The 16,985-nt window shown below is 36.4% G+C and overlaps 2 protein-coding genes and 1 pseudogene across 6 annotated transcripts in view; 2 read left to right on the forward strand and 1 right to left on the reverse strand.

Moving 5' to 3' along the window:
* LOC132132137 (Kv channel-interacting protein 1-like) overlaps positions 1 to 3,259 on the forward strand; it is a 37,079-nt gene extending 33,820 nt beyond the window's left edge. For 3 of the 5 annotated variants that reach the window (XM_059544425.1, XM_059544427.1, XM_059544426.1), the window contains exons 3-7: positions 793 to 1,047; positions 1,128 to 1,235; positions 1,314 to 1,418; positions 1,740 to 1,802; positions 2,184 to 3,259. In XM_059544425.1, the coding sequence (XP_059400408.1) occupies positions 793 to 1,047; positions 1,128 to 1,235; positions 1,314 to 1,418; positions 1,740 to 1,802; positions 2,184 to 2,231 (579 nt within the window). In that variant the 3' untranslated portion in view covers positions 2,232 to 3,259. The remainder of the gene's footprint in view (positions 1 to 792; positions 1,048 to 1,127; positions 1,236 to 1,313; positions 1,419 to 1,739; positions 1,803 to 2,183) is intronic. The other 2 variants (XM_059544428.1, XM_059544429.1) reach the window with 1 other exon arrangement.
* A 466-nt stretch (positions 3,260 to 3,725) lies between these two features.
* Positions 3,726 to 7,879, forward strand: LOC132132139 (nucleophosmin-like; annotated as a pseudogene).
* A 3,853-nt stretch (positions 7,880 to 11,732) lies between these two features.
* LOC132132434 (T-cell leukemia homeobox protein 3-like) lies at positions 11,733 to 16,293 on the reverse strand. The gene is made up of 3 exons (XM_059544802.1): positions 15,634 to 16,293; positions 13,105 to 13,342; positions 11,733 to 12,161 (listed from the first exon to the last, which is right to left on the reverse strand). The coding sequence occupies exons 1-3, from the start codon at positions 16,076 to 16,078 to the stop codon at positions 11,948 to 11,950; spliced, it is 897 nt and encodes a 298-aa protein (XP_059400785.1). The 5' UTR covers positions 16,079 to 16,293; the 3' UTR covers positions 11,733 to 11,947.
* Between the last annotated feature and the right edge of the window lie 692 nt (positions 16,294 to 16,985).

The following is a 16,985-nucleotide window of genomic DNA, read 5'->3' on the forward strand; positions in this document are numbered from 1 at the left end:
CATTGGCTTTCATTGAATTTTTACTCAATTATTTTGGTAAGTTTAATTTTAAAGTGTTATGTATTCTGATAACACCAAAATAATTAAAACGATGTAGTGCCTTGTGCAAAAATAAACAAATTATTAGTAAAACACGCCCCTCTGTTTGATGCAGTTATTTAGGTTATTCTAAATATGAAGAGTTCAGATGAAGTGCCATCTGAAATTTCCTTCAATAATGATCATTTTTATCAAGCTTGTATGTTTATGTTCACTTATTTCACATTACTGGCAATGAAAATTGCCTATTAATTGTCATTTAAGTTAAATTACTGAACTTAAATGCGAGCTTGAAAAAAAAAGCTCATAAGAAAATTTCAGATGGCACTTAGAGGCTTTTGCATCTGAACTCTTCATATATACTTGAAACTAGTAGCATAGAAAATGTTTTCAAAACATGCACATTGTGGAATGGTTTCCTTTGCTGCTCTATAAACCTATACTAAGGAGACCATGGTTTCTGTGAACTGATTATTTTGTAGACATCTTTTTAAAATGAAACAATTGCGTGAGTTTGAGGAAGATAAAATTAATTAACTTTTTAAATTATTTTTTTTTAAAAGGAAGTCAGAGTTGTGTTAATATATATATATATATATATATATACTTTTTTGTTAAAAAAAAAAAAAAAAAACTAATTATGAGAAGTGCCCTTTATTTCACTTGAGCCCCTGCCCCTCAAAATGTCTGTGCACGTCTCTGAAGCCAATAATATGTTTATAATTTTAATAATATGTTTTCTTTTCCTCTCAGGAGTGTCCAAGTGGAGTGGTGAATGAAGAGACATTTAAACACATTTATGCACAGTTTTTTCCACATGGAGGTACTTTAAAAAAAGAGAAATCCTTAAATATTACATGCTTCTTACAATTACAACAGCTACATTTTAGAGAATTAAAGTGTTTAATGTTTTCATCTGTTGTCATTGCTGTACCAGATGCCAGCACATATGCACATTATCTCTTCAATGCATTTGACACCAGAAATAATGGATCCATAAAGTTTGAGGTATGAACAATGTGCTGTTCTGGCAATATATATATATTAGTGACATTACACACAGGATTTATTTTCTGGCTCTCTCTCAGGACTTTGTGATGGGACTATCTACACTACTGCGGGGGACGGTCAGAGAGAAACTAGAATGGACGTTTCATCTCTATGACATTAACAAAGATGGACTTATCAATAAGGAGGTATATCATATTTAAATAGGCAGCAATAATTAACATAACTTAATTCAATAACCCACTCAGTCTTCATGTACCTCCCAGGAAATGACAGAGATAGTGAGGGCCATCTATGACATGATGGGGAAGTACACGTATCCGGCTTTAAAAGGGGATGTACCAAAACAGCATGTGGATGCCTTCTTTGAGGTCAGTATTTAGGAATTAATTATTTACTTCATGTTAAATAAAAGTTTAAGTTTTGCAACAAAATAAAAAAAAAATTATTTACACACACACACACACAATTTCCATTATACTCAATTTAATTGGTGTTATTATAATGTGGTTCAAAATATAGCCTACTTATGTTTATTGATTTATACATTTCTTTTAATTTTGTGATAAAACATTTGCTTATGATAACATATTTGCTAACGTTATATTCTTCCATAGCAATTATATATGTGTGATTTTTACAGACAAAAAAAAATGTCAGCGCAACCCTAATCAATTTTCTCTCTCCTACAGAAAATGGACAAAAACAAAGATGGAGTTGTAACATTAGAAGAGTTCGTCCTTGCCTGTCAGGAGGTTTGTTCATATACATGCTGGAATTTATTTACCTCTGCCTTATTCTTATGGCGTCCTGTCACTACTTTTGACATTTCTTTCTGCTAGAAAAGTAATAGTAATCTTAAACTTGCAAAATGACTCATAGCTCAAAAACAGCATTAGTTAGCCTACTTGAAAAAGCCACATACTGTATGATTATAAAAGAAAGAAAGAAAGAAAGAAAGAAAGAAAGAAAGAAAGAAAGAAAGAAAGAAAGAAAGAAAGAAAGAAAGAAAGAAAGAAAGAAAGAAAGAGTCCTCTGCAATGGTCAAATAATAGGATCAAGTGTGAAAAGGTTATACTGCCTCATTGTGGTCAAACTAATGAATTACATCTAAAAAAAATATTTTTTTTCACCAGGATGAAAACATGATGAGATCCATACAGCTCTTTGAAAATGTGATGTAGAGAAGAAGAAAAGAACACCCAAGAATGCAAGAGGGATTTTACGTTTAAATGTATATTTGCTATATTTCACTGAACTGAGTTCTGGGGGAATGATGGCCAGAGAGGGATGAGAGTCTGCTTTGTTTTTCCTCTCTTCCTCCTTCAGTTTTTGTAACATATTCCATGTTTTTCTTGCTGGTGTTGTGGGAAATTGCCATCCCAGAACCCACTTTAATCCAGCCATGGAATAATATGTTTGAAAGGCATTTCCTTACTAGTGGGTGGTGATGTTCAACGTCCATCTTCCCTATACAAAAAAGAAAGCCACTCAAGCTTTTTTCATTTGCTTTACCCTAGAGCTCAGGAATCTACATTTGTTGTACTGGAACTGCATTCAGGAGGAAATACAGCCTTGCGTTCTTTGCCAAAAGAGCTTGCATGAGAAAAGCCAGCAGATTTGTTCCCGATGAGTTGCTTGAAAATAATGCTTGCCTTCAAAAAAAAAAAAAAAATCTAATTTTATGATGTATTTATCTATGACATTGGGTTTAAAGGATACTTAATTGAATGTTGATTTTGTCTTGTGTTGTAACTGTTGTTTATTAGCAATTGGTGTTTCCAGTCCAACCGCTTAATGTACATTTCAGTACTTTCCAAGCCATTTTTGCCCACCAGATCTTAATGAATAAGGTGGGACAGAAGGTAAAATTCTGTGTGTCTAAGTATGGAAGTCAGGAATATTTAGGAAACTACTAAATCACAACTGTATTCAAACTCAACAAATGACAATCTAGTCCCTGGATACCCTTCTATCCCCATACCTCTGCATACTTTCAAGAAGGACAAATAGAAGGAAGGAAAAATAATTATTTATGGGTCAGTGTCAGTCGGAAGACATATAAGCTATTTATAGGCTATTCTTGCAAGTATGGTGCCACATGAAGAAATGTCCGATGAGGCAGAAATAAACTGTGAAAACAAAGTATCAGAAATATGCGGTGCAATTCATATCGCTGTCAAAACCGATTAAAAACATTTGTGGAATAACATTCTGTGTTTTCTTATTTTATTGTGATACTCTGAAGATTTGGGGTCATTCGTTTGGGTTAAGCTATTATTGTTTTTCCTAGGTGCTGGTAGAGTATATGAAGGGCATCACTTTATTGTGAATTATTATAATTTATTGATTGATATTTCAAATTCATTATGTTTAGTGTTAATCATTTATGTAAACGTTTTATTAAAATGTTTCACTGCTTGCTTCAGAGACAACAGAAGAAGAAAAAAATATCCTAATTAAACCACGGTACTTTAACAATATTTTTGTTTTACTTCGAACAATAATTTTTACAACACATTTCTTTTATCAGTGCACACAATTCGCGAGAGGAATACATTTAATTTAAATCTTCCAATACACGCTTAGCCGGATGAGTGTCAAGATCTGCAGCGCATCTCAATGCAGCCCCAGCCTCCGTGAAATGGAGCTGATTCATTGGCTGAGCAGAAGGACCGTCCCAGTAATGGGCGTGACATACTGTATCCATCCTGACCTGCACTCGAGCGCGCGCCACAGTTCAGTCTACGTACAGCCACTCATATAGCCTACAGAGATGGATCTCGAACAAATGGGACCCCAAACGTTCCTGTACGGTATGTGATGCTATAAATACTTACCTTGATCCGTTCTTGTCATATAGTCTATTAGATCCCACGTATTGTACGTAAACGTGGCAAAATGCATGGCGTAATGTACCTTGCCAACCAGCCCAAGTTATAATTTCAGGCTTAACTTGCTTAAAAACACATGTTGAGGTGTTAACTTGTATAAATGCATTGTAATATAGCTATTAAATGGCGGTATGTGGAGTGACATTCAACTACAACACGTGTAGAGCATGAATTCGCACTAACTAACGTTAATCGGTTAGCACTAGATCGGGGTAACGTAAATTAACCAACCCTGCTCCTGGCGATCGACTGTCCTGCAAAGTTCAGATCCAATTCTAATCAAACACACCTGAAGCAACCAATTAAGGTCTTCAGGATCAGTTAAAAATTAAAGTCCGGTATGTTTGATTATGGTTGGAGCTAAACTTTGCAGGACAGTCGATCGCCGGGAGCAGGGTTGGTTACCCCTGCTAGATTATTCACACAGTGGCAGTTAGCAATTAAGCTGACAGCTATTTGTGTTTGTTCTAGCCTTTATGATCAGATTCATAATAAACTTACTGGATAAGTTATTAATACAATGACTCTTCCACAGTTCGTGTGTCCCTTCACGCGCTGTCTAAACACGTGCACTAGCGATCCAAAATGGCGTCACTGTGCTCCACGTGTTAGTTGAGACAATGCATCAAGTGTTGGAATCTCGTTTGCTAGCATTTCACTTAAAATTGTATTATTCATTATTTGTCATAAATCAATAGAATGCTTATTAGATACTTTTTCTATTTGTCGTTTTCCTAACAAACACACCCAGGTTATTTGCTCTAATTATACCAACGCTAATGGCGTTTGAAACTATAGGTATCCTTATTCTCCATCATCTAATTTAACGTTACTTGCTTACAATGGAAACTCGACCCTGGTTTAAAATTCGTCTGCATTGTCAGACCTTGAGCAGTAAATTAAGATTTCAACCTGTAGAGCATCTCACAAACCTTGCCACGTGTGGTTATTGCTTTCACGTGAAACCATGACTGTGTTTTGTTGCATTAGAGCGTTGTTTTAAATGTAGTTCTAAAAAAAAAACAATGCAGTGAAATGCATGCTTAAAATGATTGAGCGAGGTGTTCTTTGGAGCCAGATTATTTAAATTAATCGGTTCACGAGATCGGGCACTCATGATTCATTCACGAATCGGATTGAATCGAGCGGTTCACTGACTCATTTATAAACCATGATCTGTGTTGTGGACCACGTGCCAAAGAATATGAATCACTTCATTGGTTTGAAGAGAGAATTGCTTGAGAATATAGGCTTACAGAAGTAAGTTAAACTTCTAATTAAAGGAGGGATCTTAATGCTTTTTTTTTTAATAAACTTGTTTGTTTGTTTTTACAGGTTGTGAACTCAAAGCAGGCAAGGAGGTCAGTTTTAATCCGGAGGATGACGATTGTGATCATCAGTTATCAGTCAGAATGGTAAGTGGCCTTTTTTTTTAAACAGTCCACCGATTTTCAGTAACTTGTAAATTTCATATATGTTATTTCATATTGTTTATCTGTTATTGTTGCAGGTCTGCGTTGACCCCAAAACAAAAGATGAACTGAACGTTGTGGAGATCGAAGGGGAAGATTCAGAGGGTCAGAAGGTCAAGGCAGTTCTGGCCACGCTCAAGCCGTCCTCTCTCCCCAGCGTAAGTACCATGTCCATCCAGTAAGCAGTGTCATTTCACACATCTTTTGGGTAAACTTGTTGATCTCCATGAATTGCTCTTGGTGATTTTTACTAAAGGTGTGTTTGGGTGGGTTTGAGATCACTCCACCTGTTGTGTTCCGTCTACGCTCTGGTTCCGGTCCGGTTCACATTAGTGGACAGCATCTCGTCAGTAAGTATTTCGTAAAAAAAATAAATAATAATAATAATAATGGAAAACTGCTTCAGGAATTTTCAGGAAGCTTCTTATTTTTTTTACATTTTCTTTCAGTCATGGGAGGAGACCAGTCCTTTGATGAAGACGAGGAGGAGGAGGAAGAAGAGGAGGAGACCCTGACCCCAGCTAAGAAGAGGCCAGCGTTGGTGTCTCAGAAGCCTTCGGTAAGTTCTGGAATGAATTAGGATCTTATAATTGAGATCTGTATGTGTAATTTGTGGCTCATTTTCTAATTGGCTTTATCTCATAGAAAAAAATGAAGTTGGAAGAAGAGGAGGAGGAGGAGGAGGATGACGACGACGATGATGAGTAAGTGTAGTCTTTGTAAGGTCATACGTATTTGTTGTTTTAGAAATAGTATTTTTTTATATATATATATATATAAGAAATTTAATTATTTCCATTTTACCTTCCAGGGATGATGATGATGATGAGGATGGTGAAGATGATGATGAGGAGGAAAGTGAAGAAGAAACTCCTGTAAAGGTAAAAGGAGTTAATCAGGCCCCGCATCTTGTAGAATGTTTAAAAGTGTGATCAGAAATGCTTATTGTCCCGATTGTTCTTTCAGGAAAAGGCACCATCCAAACCACAGACCCCTGCACAGAACGGAAAAGGACCCAAGGCCAATACGCCTTCTAAACAGAACAAGACTCCTGAAAAGAACAAAAAGGATGACAAAAAAACACAGTCACCCAAAACGCCACAGACGCCACGGGTTTTCACTGTCCAAGAGATCAAATCCAAGATGATGGCGAGTGTAGAAAAGGTATGCTTCCTTCACATCCTCTCTGCATACAAAGTCACAATGAGTTCTTGTTTAGTAAGAAACCATTATCATTCTATGCTTTGGATATTATGGGAAAAGGTTGATTAGTGCATGATATTTTTGAAAATAAAGAATAATAGCACTCAAACACCTTTTTTTTTCGCTCTCTCTCAGGGCGTAGCATTGCCAAAATTACAGCCAAAGTTTGAGAACTATGTAAAGAACGGCTTCAGAGTCACAGACGCAAAGGTATGTGAACTGCTATTGTGCTTATGTTGTTTTGATGTAGATATTTGTGTCAACGACAAATAAGAATGTCCAAGACTGATTTATTTTTTTATTTTGTGCTTTTAATAGATTTGGCATATTAGTAATTTTTCAAATATTTATTAAGTTTTACATAAATACTTAAGTTGAGAATGTTTCATTATGATGTTGGAACACTTTTTTTTTTTTTTTTTTTGTCCCCCAAATGTTTATAATTAAAGTAAAAATGTTAATTACAGAAGAGGTGTATTCAAGTCATTGTATGCTTGAATTAATGAGAATAAGTTCCTATCATGATTAATGAAGGTCTTACCTGTTCTTCTGTTTTGTTTTGTTTTCTCCCAAGGTAATCGAGGAGCTCTGGAAATGGAGACAGAGTGTCAAATAAAAGAACTAAAACCCCTTTTATTTTGCTTAAATTATTAGGCACCTTTTTTATCTTTTTATATTTTTTTAGCATGATTTTACTTTTTGGTTATCTTCAATTTTATGTTTGTCCAACATATTCCTCAATTTTTATCTTAATCCGTGCCATTCTTTGAAAAGACAGTCTCAGAACGTGACCTTTTTCATCCTTTGCAATCTGGCCTCTCCTCACCTCTGTGGTGTTGAGTGTGGCCTTCATTTGGTGGCTTGTTGACTACCCGTCCATGGTTTCTTTAAAATGACATTGAAATGTGTATGGCATTCTGATTGGAGATGTGCCTGAGAATCAATTTACTGAAATCAGCTTAACGTGATTTGTAATGCATGATTAATGGGTTTCAGAATGGTATCAGTGATGAATTTCAGCAGTTCACGTTGTAATTGTGAATATCAGTATACTGTAAAATGCTTGAAGGTGGGATGTTTAAATGTTTGGGATTGATTAGTCAACTGTAAGAAATCCAAATGTCAACAATGAATACTGAAGTTAATATGACAGTCTGTGCAGCTAAATCTAATCTCTGGACTGCAATTCAGATGTGGTTCACTTTTTTTGACTACCTTAAATCTGTTTAAATACAAATAAAGTTTATATTTCACAAGTGTTAACCCAGTTAATGTGGCTCATAAAATTCCTCTTGGAGAAATCAGGACTGTTTTGATGGGTTTCCCCAAGGTTTGTTATATGCTTGACTGTGACATCTATGTCTAATAGTTTCTTAGCTAGTCTGAACTTCTAGCATTTAGCACGGGTTAATGAGTCTAATGTCTTCTAATAAATCTTTTTTTTTTTTTTTTGTATGTACCCAATGTAAAATAATGACCAATCTTGAAGAAATTAGGTTACTTACTAGTAAAACTAGTGTAAGCATTATGCACCTTGAATTGTATGATCGCTCAAAATTATTACCAGGTAGATACAATGAGATTCCAGAATAATATTAAAACATACAACTGAAACAAAAAGTGAACGAAAAACTCAAGTCGTCCAACACTCAACTGGAGGGAAAATGTGAATGAAAAGATTGTCTGTACTTAAAAGAATGAGAGCGCAATGATAAGGGTACATATTAAATATTAGTTTATTTGTATAGAGCTTTTCACAAAAATGAAAGCTTCACAGAAAATTAACGTTTCTAAGTGATGTCCATATTGCAGATATGTACAAAAAAATGCTGTCAATGGCATGTATTATAACAAACGTTGAACATTATTAAGAGCAATGATTGTGTGTTGTGATCAAACTTACAGGGTTATAATTAATTTTTTTTTTTTATGTTGGCACTGGGTGGCATCATCTGAGGCGGATGGAATCTTCTCTTCTCAGGTGTTTGGTCATCTTAGATCTTCGTAAGAGCTGATCCAGACTGAAGCTTGTGTCATTCGAAGTTACTTCAGCGTTCCCATCCTGGAGCTGCTGCTTAAACCAAGCAAAGAATGATAATATGCATTTGAACCGATATAATTGGAGTACAAGGTTATTAGATGTGTTATGTCAATGCTTGGCTATATGTGTCTTTAATCTAGATAACATATTTTGTGACTGCTATTATTGTTTTAAATAATGTACAACACTTATATATTTGTTAACATCTCAAAAAATGTGTTTGGGTTTCATGACCTTTTAAACAGAGAGAGAGTGCATCTGAACCTGAACATTATCTGGAAGCTATTCCAGAGTTTGGGAGCTAAATGTGAAAAATGCTTTACCTCCTTTAGCCGACTATGCTTTCCTACTAGATACTATCAAGTCCAGAGATTTGTGACCTTAAGGAGCATGATGGATTGTAGCGTTACTGAAGACTTGTTAGGTATGCAGGAGCTAAACCATTTAGGGCCCTATAAGTAAGTATTGATATTTTGTAACTTATACGTAACTTAATAGGTAGCCAGTGCATATATTGTATTTAATAGGAGAAATCCAATTTAAAAGGAGAAAATTATTGGGCTTCCAGTCTTTTACATTTGTAACACATTATGATATCTTAGATTACTTAGAAGTTTCATCTGGTCTAGTTAAGTATTATCAGCATAGCAATGGAAACTAATCCCATATTTTCTAATAATATTATCAAGGGGCAACATGTATATTCAAAATACCAGAGGGCATATGTCAGATCCTTGTGGCACTCCATATTTTACTGGCGTTAATTTTTCACCAGGGGTGAAAACCAGTGGTTTAAACCAGGGGTCTCCAAAATGGGTCCTGGAGGGCCAGTGTCTTTAGCTCCAAGTCTAATTAAACACACCTGAACCAGCTAATTAAGGTCTTAAGGCATGCTGGAAACTTCCAGGCAGTTGTGTTGAGGCAACTTAGAGCTAAATTCTGCAGGACACCGGCCCTCCAGGACTGAGGTTGGAGACCCCTGAACTAAACCTTCTTAAAGCACGCCCTTGAATACACAAATCGCTTTGTAATTTATCTATGATATGAGTATTTCATGATCTGTATTGTCGAACACAGCACTTAGATCAAGTTAAACTGGTAACTGCAGCATTGATATGACAAGAAGCAAGTAATTTGTAATTTTAACAAGTGAAGTTTCTGTGCTGTGATGGGGCCTGAATCCTAAATGAAATTCTTCATAGATTTTTTTTATTTTATTTATTTATTTTGCAAGAAGGAGCACAATTGAACAGACAACTTTTTTTTCTACAATTTGAGACAAAGACAGAAGATTTGAAATAAGTCTGTAATTTGCCAGTTCACTGGGATCTAGTAGTAGTTTCTTAATAAGTGGCTTAATAACCGCCAGCTTGAAGGCTTTTGGGAGGTGGCCTAAAGATAACAATGAGTTAATCATATTGAGAAGCTGTTTTTTCTGCAGCTACAGGTAAAAACTCTTTTATTAATTTAGTGGGCACGGGATATAATAAAGATGTTGTTTATAACATGATTATTTGTTAATCTAGCCACTGTGCTAAATAAAAACATTGAATAGGTTTGGTTGTTTTCTATGAGTTTGCAGATATGCTCGGCCCTGGCAGCTTTTAGAGCAGCGTCTAGCTAGGCATAGCGTTGTGGTTTTTTTTTAGCATTTTAACCAAACTGGATGAATTTCTGCACTTATAAGTTAAATATATGTTTAATATATTTTTAGACGTTTCATATATAGGCCAATTACATTTCACGTTGTAAGTTTGCGGATGCAGACTGACAAAGGATCACTTTCACGTAATAGCCAGCAGAGGGCAGTAAAACACCGCCTTTTACCAAGCAATTTGTAGTTAAGCAACTATAGATGTGATGTCATGGCTGTAGACATGGAAAGGAGCCAGGAATACTTCCTGTGTAAATTATCCTGAGCATTGAGTCTATATCACTGAAGGCTTTCTCAAATGACCCCGACTCAACTGTTCTCCAGTCAAAGGAGCTCTGGCACAGGTCATTACTAACCATCCGTCCATAAAGAGCTGTTGCGGAACTCCGGTTCAGCATGCAGAGGCTTCGACAGCATTATTATCTAACGAGTCTGTTAAATCACTTTATAATGGACACCCCTCCATTTACCCCCCATCCAGACCTTTAAAACCGGTCAGTTCCTGAGAGTCAGCACTTTGGGAGGAGGGAGTTGGTTGCAGAGGGCATACAGGCTTTTTTATGGTCCCACAGGATCCTGCATTTATCTGCTTGAGGACATAAGTGCTTCTTTGCTGTGGCAGGCATAATCGACTGCAAGCAACTACCAGGACTCCGTTATTTGTCGATCAAATTGTGTAGAACAATATTAGGGCCTCTGAAAGCAACGCATTACTAAAGAGAAGAGTGCAGTTTAGGGAATTTGAAAATGCCTCTTCAAAAAAAAAAAACATTAGGGGAATAGCCAATTAACCAAAACACACCTTTTGTGTTAATGCCAAAACAGATTGTTTATTACTTTTTGTATGCTATTTACATATTTATCAAATACAAAGTTTAATACAGAGTTTGGGATGCCACAGCACACCTACAACACAGGGCATCTAACAAACCCTTGTTTCATCTGAAATCGTTCTTTCCCTCTGACATACAACATTCAACCATGGAAGCATGATTCTGAGGAGTTTCTTAGCGCAATTCGGAATCACTGCTGAATTAATCCACCCAATAAAATAAATTGCAACTGTTCTGTACAACATCATACACCTGTCTTCTGGACGTTTCATGTGATTCCTCAACTGGTTGGGATGTAATTTCATAAAAAAAAGTAGCTGGTTATCCTTTGAACCCAAAAATGATGAAATATTCATATACTACCCAGCCTGATAAAACGATAACTTGAATCGATGATGGTTACTTCCCTCTTCTGCATTAATCCCGTGTTTTACAGCTGTGATTGGTGGAGAGATTACACAGGGGGGCAGAAGGACAAATGAAAGGATGGAGGAGAAGATCAGTGGATCTGTATAAAAGGGTCAGCTGAGAGGGCCTGTTCCCTTGTCAATGAAACTGACCCTGATGGGGATAAAGAAAAATCCCTGTACACACACGCCACTAAAAAAAATGGACTTGGTTTATTCTGCAGAGGCTCATACGATGCAGAACTTTTTATTTATATGGGTTTGCTCATTGGTTCAGTATTAGTTCCTCACTTTTTTGTGGAATTAAATAGTCTTTTAGGAAGGAGATAAGGTCAACCAACATCCCAGTCCATCAAAAAAGAACGAGAATGTCCTTAGCTTCTTGAGTTGTGGTACTCATACGAGCGCAGTCACTCCCCCGAGCTTGCCGCTCTCTTCACTCGCCCAAGGCTGTAGGTTCTGCAGGGCGAACAGTGATGAGTTGTGGATGCAGAGCGGGTCTGTTGGAACTGATTCAGTCAAAGACTTCTGGAAGACATCATGCTGGAGTTGAATCATCAGCCGGTTGGCCTGCTGTCGCTCTGCCTCCCTCTCCTCTGCCGTCTGCCGCCTGACATGAGATGGAGGGAAAAGATGGAGAAAATTAGGGGAGTAGAGGTTTTCATTTGCCACACACTTGATCATGTGCAAATTTACTGCAGATATTCAGTTATATATGAAATTACAGGGTGAAAGATATTCCAAGACCCAACATTAAGACTACATCAAGATATGAAGATCTTTGAGGAACAAATCACTAATTGTGTGAATATTTTACCAGGTTATGGATTTGAATATAATTCATCTAAGTTTTTGTAATTTCGTGATGTGCACATGCAGCTGAAAAGTTTGCGGAGATGTGATTGATTAATCAACCGTGCCAAAAGGTAAATATTTATTTAAACATTAAATTTGTGTTATGTACGAGCAGCCCCTCCTTTTCTCCAAAGTGCGGCATGTCATTAGTGCCTTTGCCTAATTAATAATTCATATTTCTTCTTGACAACACCATTATTTTCCCATTAATTCTTACAGGTATTATGGCCCTAAGTAGGTCAAATCTGAAAAGTGATTTCAGGTCATTACAGACATTAATGTGGTTAGTCTATCTAAACATAGATAGATAGATAGATAGATAGATAGATAGATAGATAGATAGATAGATAGATAGATAGATAGATAGATAGATAGATAGATAGATAGATAGATAGATAGATAGATTTTATGTCCAGAATTGAATTTTTATTACGTAAATCATTCAAATAATTACTGTTTACAGTGACTCTGCCTAAAACCATGTGACAGTAAAACAATCAGGGCACCTATTTCACAGTAAGTGTTATTGGACACTATCAATGTCCAGACAAATGTTTAGAAAAATTGGGTATTGTCTAGTGAAATTGTGATTTTATGCCTTTATTCCTCATATCTGATCACACTTGAGTTTTTCACCATTTTTCACACCCATTTCTGCATTTTATATGAATATATCTCACTTTCTTTCTAGGTCTCACCTCCATTTGGTCCTGCGGTTTTGAAACCAGGTTTTGACCTGAGCGTCTGTCATCTTCAGAGTTTTGGCCAAAGCTGCTCGTTCAGCGCTGGCCAGGTATTTTTGTCTGTGGAAGCGCTTCTCCAGTTCACAGATCTGTACTCGGGAGAAAGACGTACGAGGCTTCTTTCTCTTAGGTGGTGTGCGGTTCTGGTATGGGTGACCTATACGCCGAGCCACAGTGAAAGGCGTCAGGGCTGCTGTGAAATGTGAATAAGGAGAGAAAAGCCAGTGAGAGGTAAGGTGAGTCAAGAAGAGTCTGACAATCAGCTTACTGACCTCCTTATCACACTACATAATTTTTCTCAGTAGACAAAAAGCACAATTGGAACCTGCCTTTTCAAGATTCAAAATATTTTTTTGTTGCCTCTTAGTAATGTAATTTTTAGATACAAGATGTTAGATACAATATTACTGTTGTTCTGCTGTATTAGTGTATATATTTGAAATGCATTTAAATGTTGTAAACACAGATTGTCCAAGCCCACAAAAATGGGATGCATTGCACATTCTCAGAATCAAGGACTTTTTCGTTCTATATAAATATTGGTTTTGGGCTAGCTTTGTTTTTTTTTTTTTTTTTCTCCAAGAAGGACTGTTAGGAAGCAAATTGTTTTTTTTTTGTTGTTGTTTGTTTTGCGCATTTAATAAGCTTTCGCTTAAAGGTTTGTGTAATTGTGTGCTGCATAAATAAGCCTAAGTTTCTGACTCTTGCTGAGTCAAAGAGAAACTGTGTTCCTCAACATTATAAATTATGCCTTCATGCACTATACCTTTTAGATTTTATATTAGGCTATTGATTGATAAATACTAAAAACCCTCGTAAATAGATGGATTGCTGATGCTCTTAGGATTTGTTGAGAGGCCTGTTACTCAGGTTACATATAGGCTGTACAACAAAATCACACAAAACTTATCTTATTAATGTTGCATCAAATACAAACAGCAGCTGTTCTTCTAATGAAAGTTATTACCTATATTGTTAATTTATTTATTACCTAAAACGCACAGAGAAGAGAGCGCCTGTTACCGCAGCTATAGTTGGCAATAATTAAAGCTGGTGAAATATTGATATGTCTTTCTAATGGCACAGCGTTCGCCATTTAACCCAGAATAAAGAAAGCGGGTGATCTATGTGATAGGCCTGAACTGTAAGAGTTTACATTCATATGCAAAAGAGCGGTTACACTAAATATAACAATACTAATTTATTCATGTATTTCTGTAGCAGGCTATATGTTCAGTACGTATTTGAAAAAATAAAAACAAATGCCCGCATAGCTAATCAAAACAGTTTATTCTTTAAAAAAAAAATGAAAATAAAATATGCAATGATTTTAATGATTAGATAATTATTAAGATATGTGTTAAAATGTGTCAAATGAGCTTAAATGATGTTGCAAAATCTAGCAAAAAATAATAATAAAAATACATAAAATAATAATCTTTTTTTGTGTGTGTGCGGTTAACAGACACGTTGACCTATAAGCTGAACATCTTGAGGTGTTGACTTTCTCTCGTCCTTTTCATTTAATTTCGCCCATAGCCGGTACAGGTGTATCACGCTCTTCAAGGTCAAATAAAAGTAAAACGAGCTCTTCTGCAGCATCCATTCATCTGCCGCCTCTTTATGGAAAGAGCAGGATCAAGTTTCCCAGACAGACTGTCTAATATTTACTGTATTGAAAACTCCATCAATTCATCCATCTGATTCTTTCACAAGCAAACATGCAACAGCATCACAGTTTGCACAACTAAAATGGCAACTGATGAAGAGTGCATCTATGCTATTTTTGAGTATGCCTACATTTCTGTTGCGATAACTCGCAAAGACTTTAAAAAGGCTTCGTCGTTTTTAGATGTAGAATATTTGAATAATTCGTACTTCGTTCATCTCAATATGGACTATAATAAAATACATTGTCTAATTGTTTAAATGCACTTTAATGATAAAGCATCAGATAATACCGTAGGCCTAAAGTTACTGATAAAGCATGTTATTATAGCGTGTCACCAACAATAGCTTAAGTACTTTTTTGTTTTAGTTCTTGTCTCATAATAATGCCGTGCGATATATATATATATATATATATATATATATATATATATATATATATATATATATATATATATATATTTAAAATGAGAACCAAAAAAAAACAGACATTTTTTAGTCTGTTATGTTACCAATATAAGAAATGAGTGCGGTTTTACATTTCATAAGTTGGAAGTCTGCTTGACTTTTACTCTGTCACAAATCTACAAACCATCGACATTTCAAACTACACATATTTTAAAACCTAATTCACTTCGAGTTTGGACTTATTACAATTCTGTTTATGTTGTTATAATCAGGCTATAAAACACAAATGGTGAACTTGAGTGATTTGTGCAGTCAATTCACCATTTCCTGATTCTGATTACTTCAACCATGAGGATTTTGTTAGAAAAACTAAAATAACAGATCGAAACAATAGGAGTATTTGTTTACCTGCAAACCTGTCTTTTGCGAATCGCTGGCTGCTCTCCATCCACGGAAAACTGAGGCTCCCAAGTCCGGGTACCGCGCTGGCCATGGGTGGAGGCACGGCCGCGGCCAGGGGCCTGTGAGCCGGGACCCTAATCACTCCTCCGTGTGCAAGGTTCAAGTTCACTCCGTACGGACTAGACTCCTCATATGGAGCCGCGATACCGTGAAAAGTGCCTGTTAGCGTCGTGTACGGCGTTGCGCTCGCTCCCGTTGGGCTGCCGAGATGGTAACTGCCTCCGCTCGCGCTGCTGCTGTTGCTCTCGGAATTATTCCTGCTCGAGTTCTGCTGTGATTCTTGATCGGTGCCGCTGAGAATCTGGTCAATGCCGAAGCTGATGGGTTCATGTTGGGTAGGTTGTGAGGTTTGACTGGTGCCACTTGGGCTGGAGCTTGGGGCTCGGTCCATCCTCACCACCCGAACCTTTACAGTGGGTTAATTCCACAGACAATTTCGTATTGCCCTGGAATTGCAAAATGGAAAACTCTATCTCTATGAATAAGGGAATCCCTCCTAATATATACTTTATGATGTATTACTCCTCGAGATTCAGTTCTTGACTTAGGATGGCTTGGACGCATTCGACTGTTTGTAAAAAGTTTTTGGCACGAGGACTTGGCAGATTTCTGGCACTCTCTCTCTCAACTGGATCCCTGCACGGAACTCGTTGGGCTCTACTGTTCTCTGATTGGGTAGTGCTCAGTCTCCCTCTCCTTGTTGGCTTTCATTTCGTTACAAGTCACAAAACATAACGCGTTTTGACATCATTCTTTAAAATGCAGATCGTTTAGTCTCCCATTTCTGTATTGGTCAAGTATCTTTATCAAGTATCTTTATTATGGACATGCTGACATCTGCATGCATCAGTGGCTTTTTAAATTCTTGAGTATTTAATAGAGATTCTACCATGGCCTTATGGAAAATAAAGTGCTCATCAATTGTAATTTTTTAACTTTTGTGTAGAAAAAGAAGTTTGTAGTGTAGTTTCATCAGATGAGATGAGGAAAGTATAATTTGATGACTTAAATGTTTCAATAATATTTCTGGTTTCTATAAACTCTAATCAGTAGGATATATTAAAATCAGGAACACTTATCAATTCACGCATTAATATGAAAAAAAGAAATCGAATTTTTATGTCGCCTCCAGCATTCAGAGGAGTGCATTTGACCTCAAAGCTGCCCTCTACCTTTTATTTTTTTTATTTTATTTTTTTTCCCTAATATGTCAGTCAACTTTAGACTCTTTCGCTGCTTTATTAGACGAAGATAAAACTAATTTAATATCCCTTTCCGTTTATTTTGACCATGGGGCA

This window comes from Carassius carassius, chromosome 49, assembly GCF_963082965.1.
Source record: "Carassius carassius chromosome 49, fCarCar2.1, whole genome shotgun sequence".
Taxonomy (NCBI): Eukaryota; Metazoa; Chordata; class Actinopteri; order Cypriniformes; family Cyprinidae; genus Carassius; species Carassius carassius.

What these genes read in the sequence shown, in the direction of transcription:
- LOC132132434 (XM_059544802.1), bottom strand. Translation starts at nt 16,078, where the DNA reads ATGGACCGAGCCCCAAGCTCCAGCCCAAGTGGCACCAGTCAAACCTCA. An exon ending in CGCAAAAGACAGGTTTGCAG is followed by an intron (nt 13,343 to 15,633) that starts GTAAACAAATAC and finishes CACATTTCACAG; the next exon opens with CAGCCCTGACGCCTTTCACT. An exon ending in AACCGCAGGACCAAATGGAG is followed by an intron (nt 12,162 to 13,104) that starts GTGAGACCTAGA and finishes ATCTCATGTCAG; the next exon opens with GCGGCAGACGGCAGAGGAGA.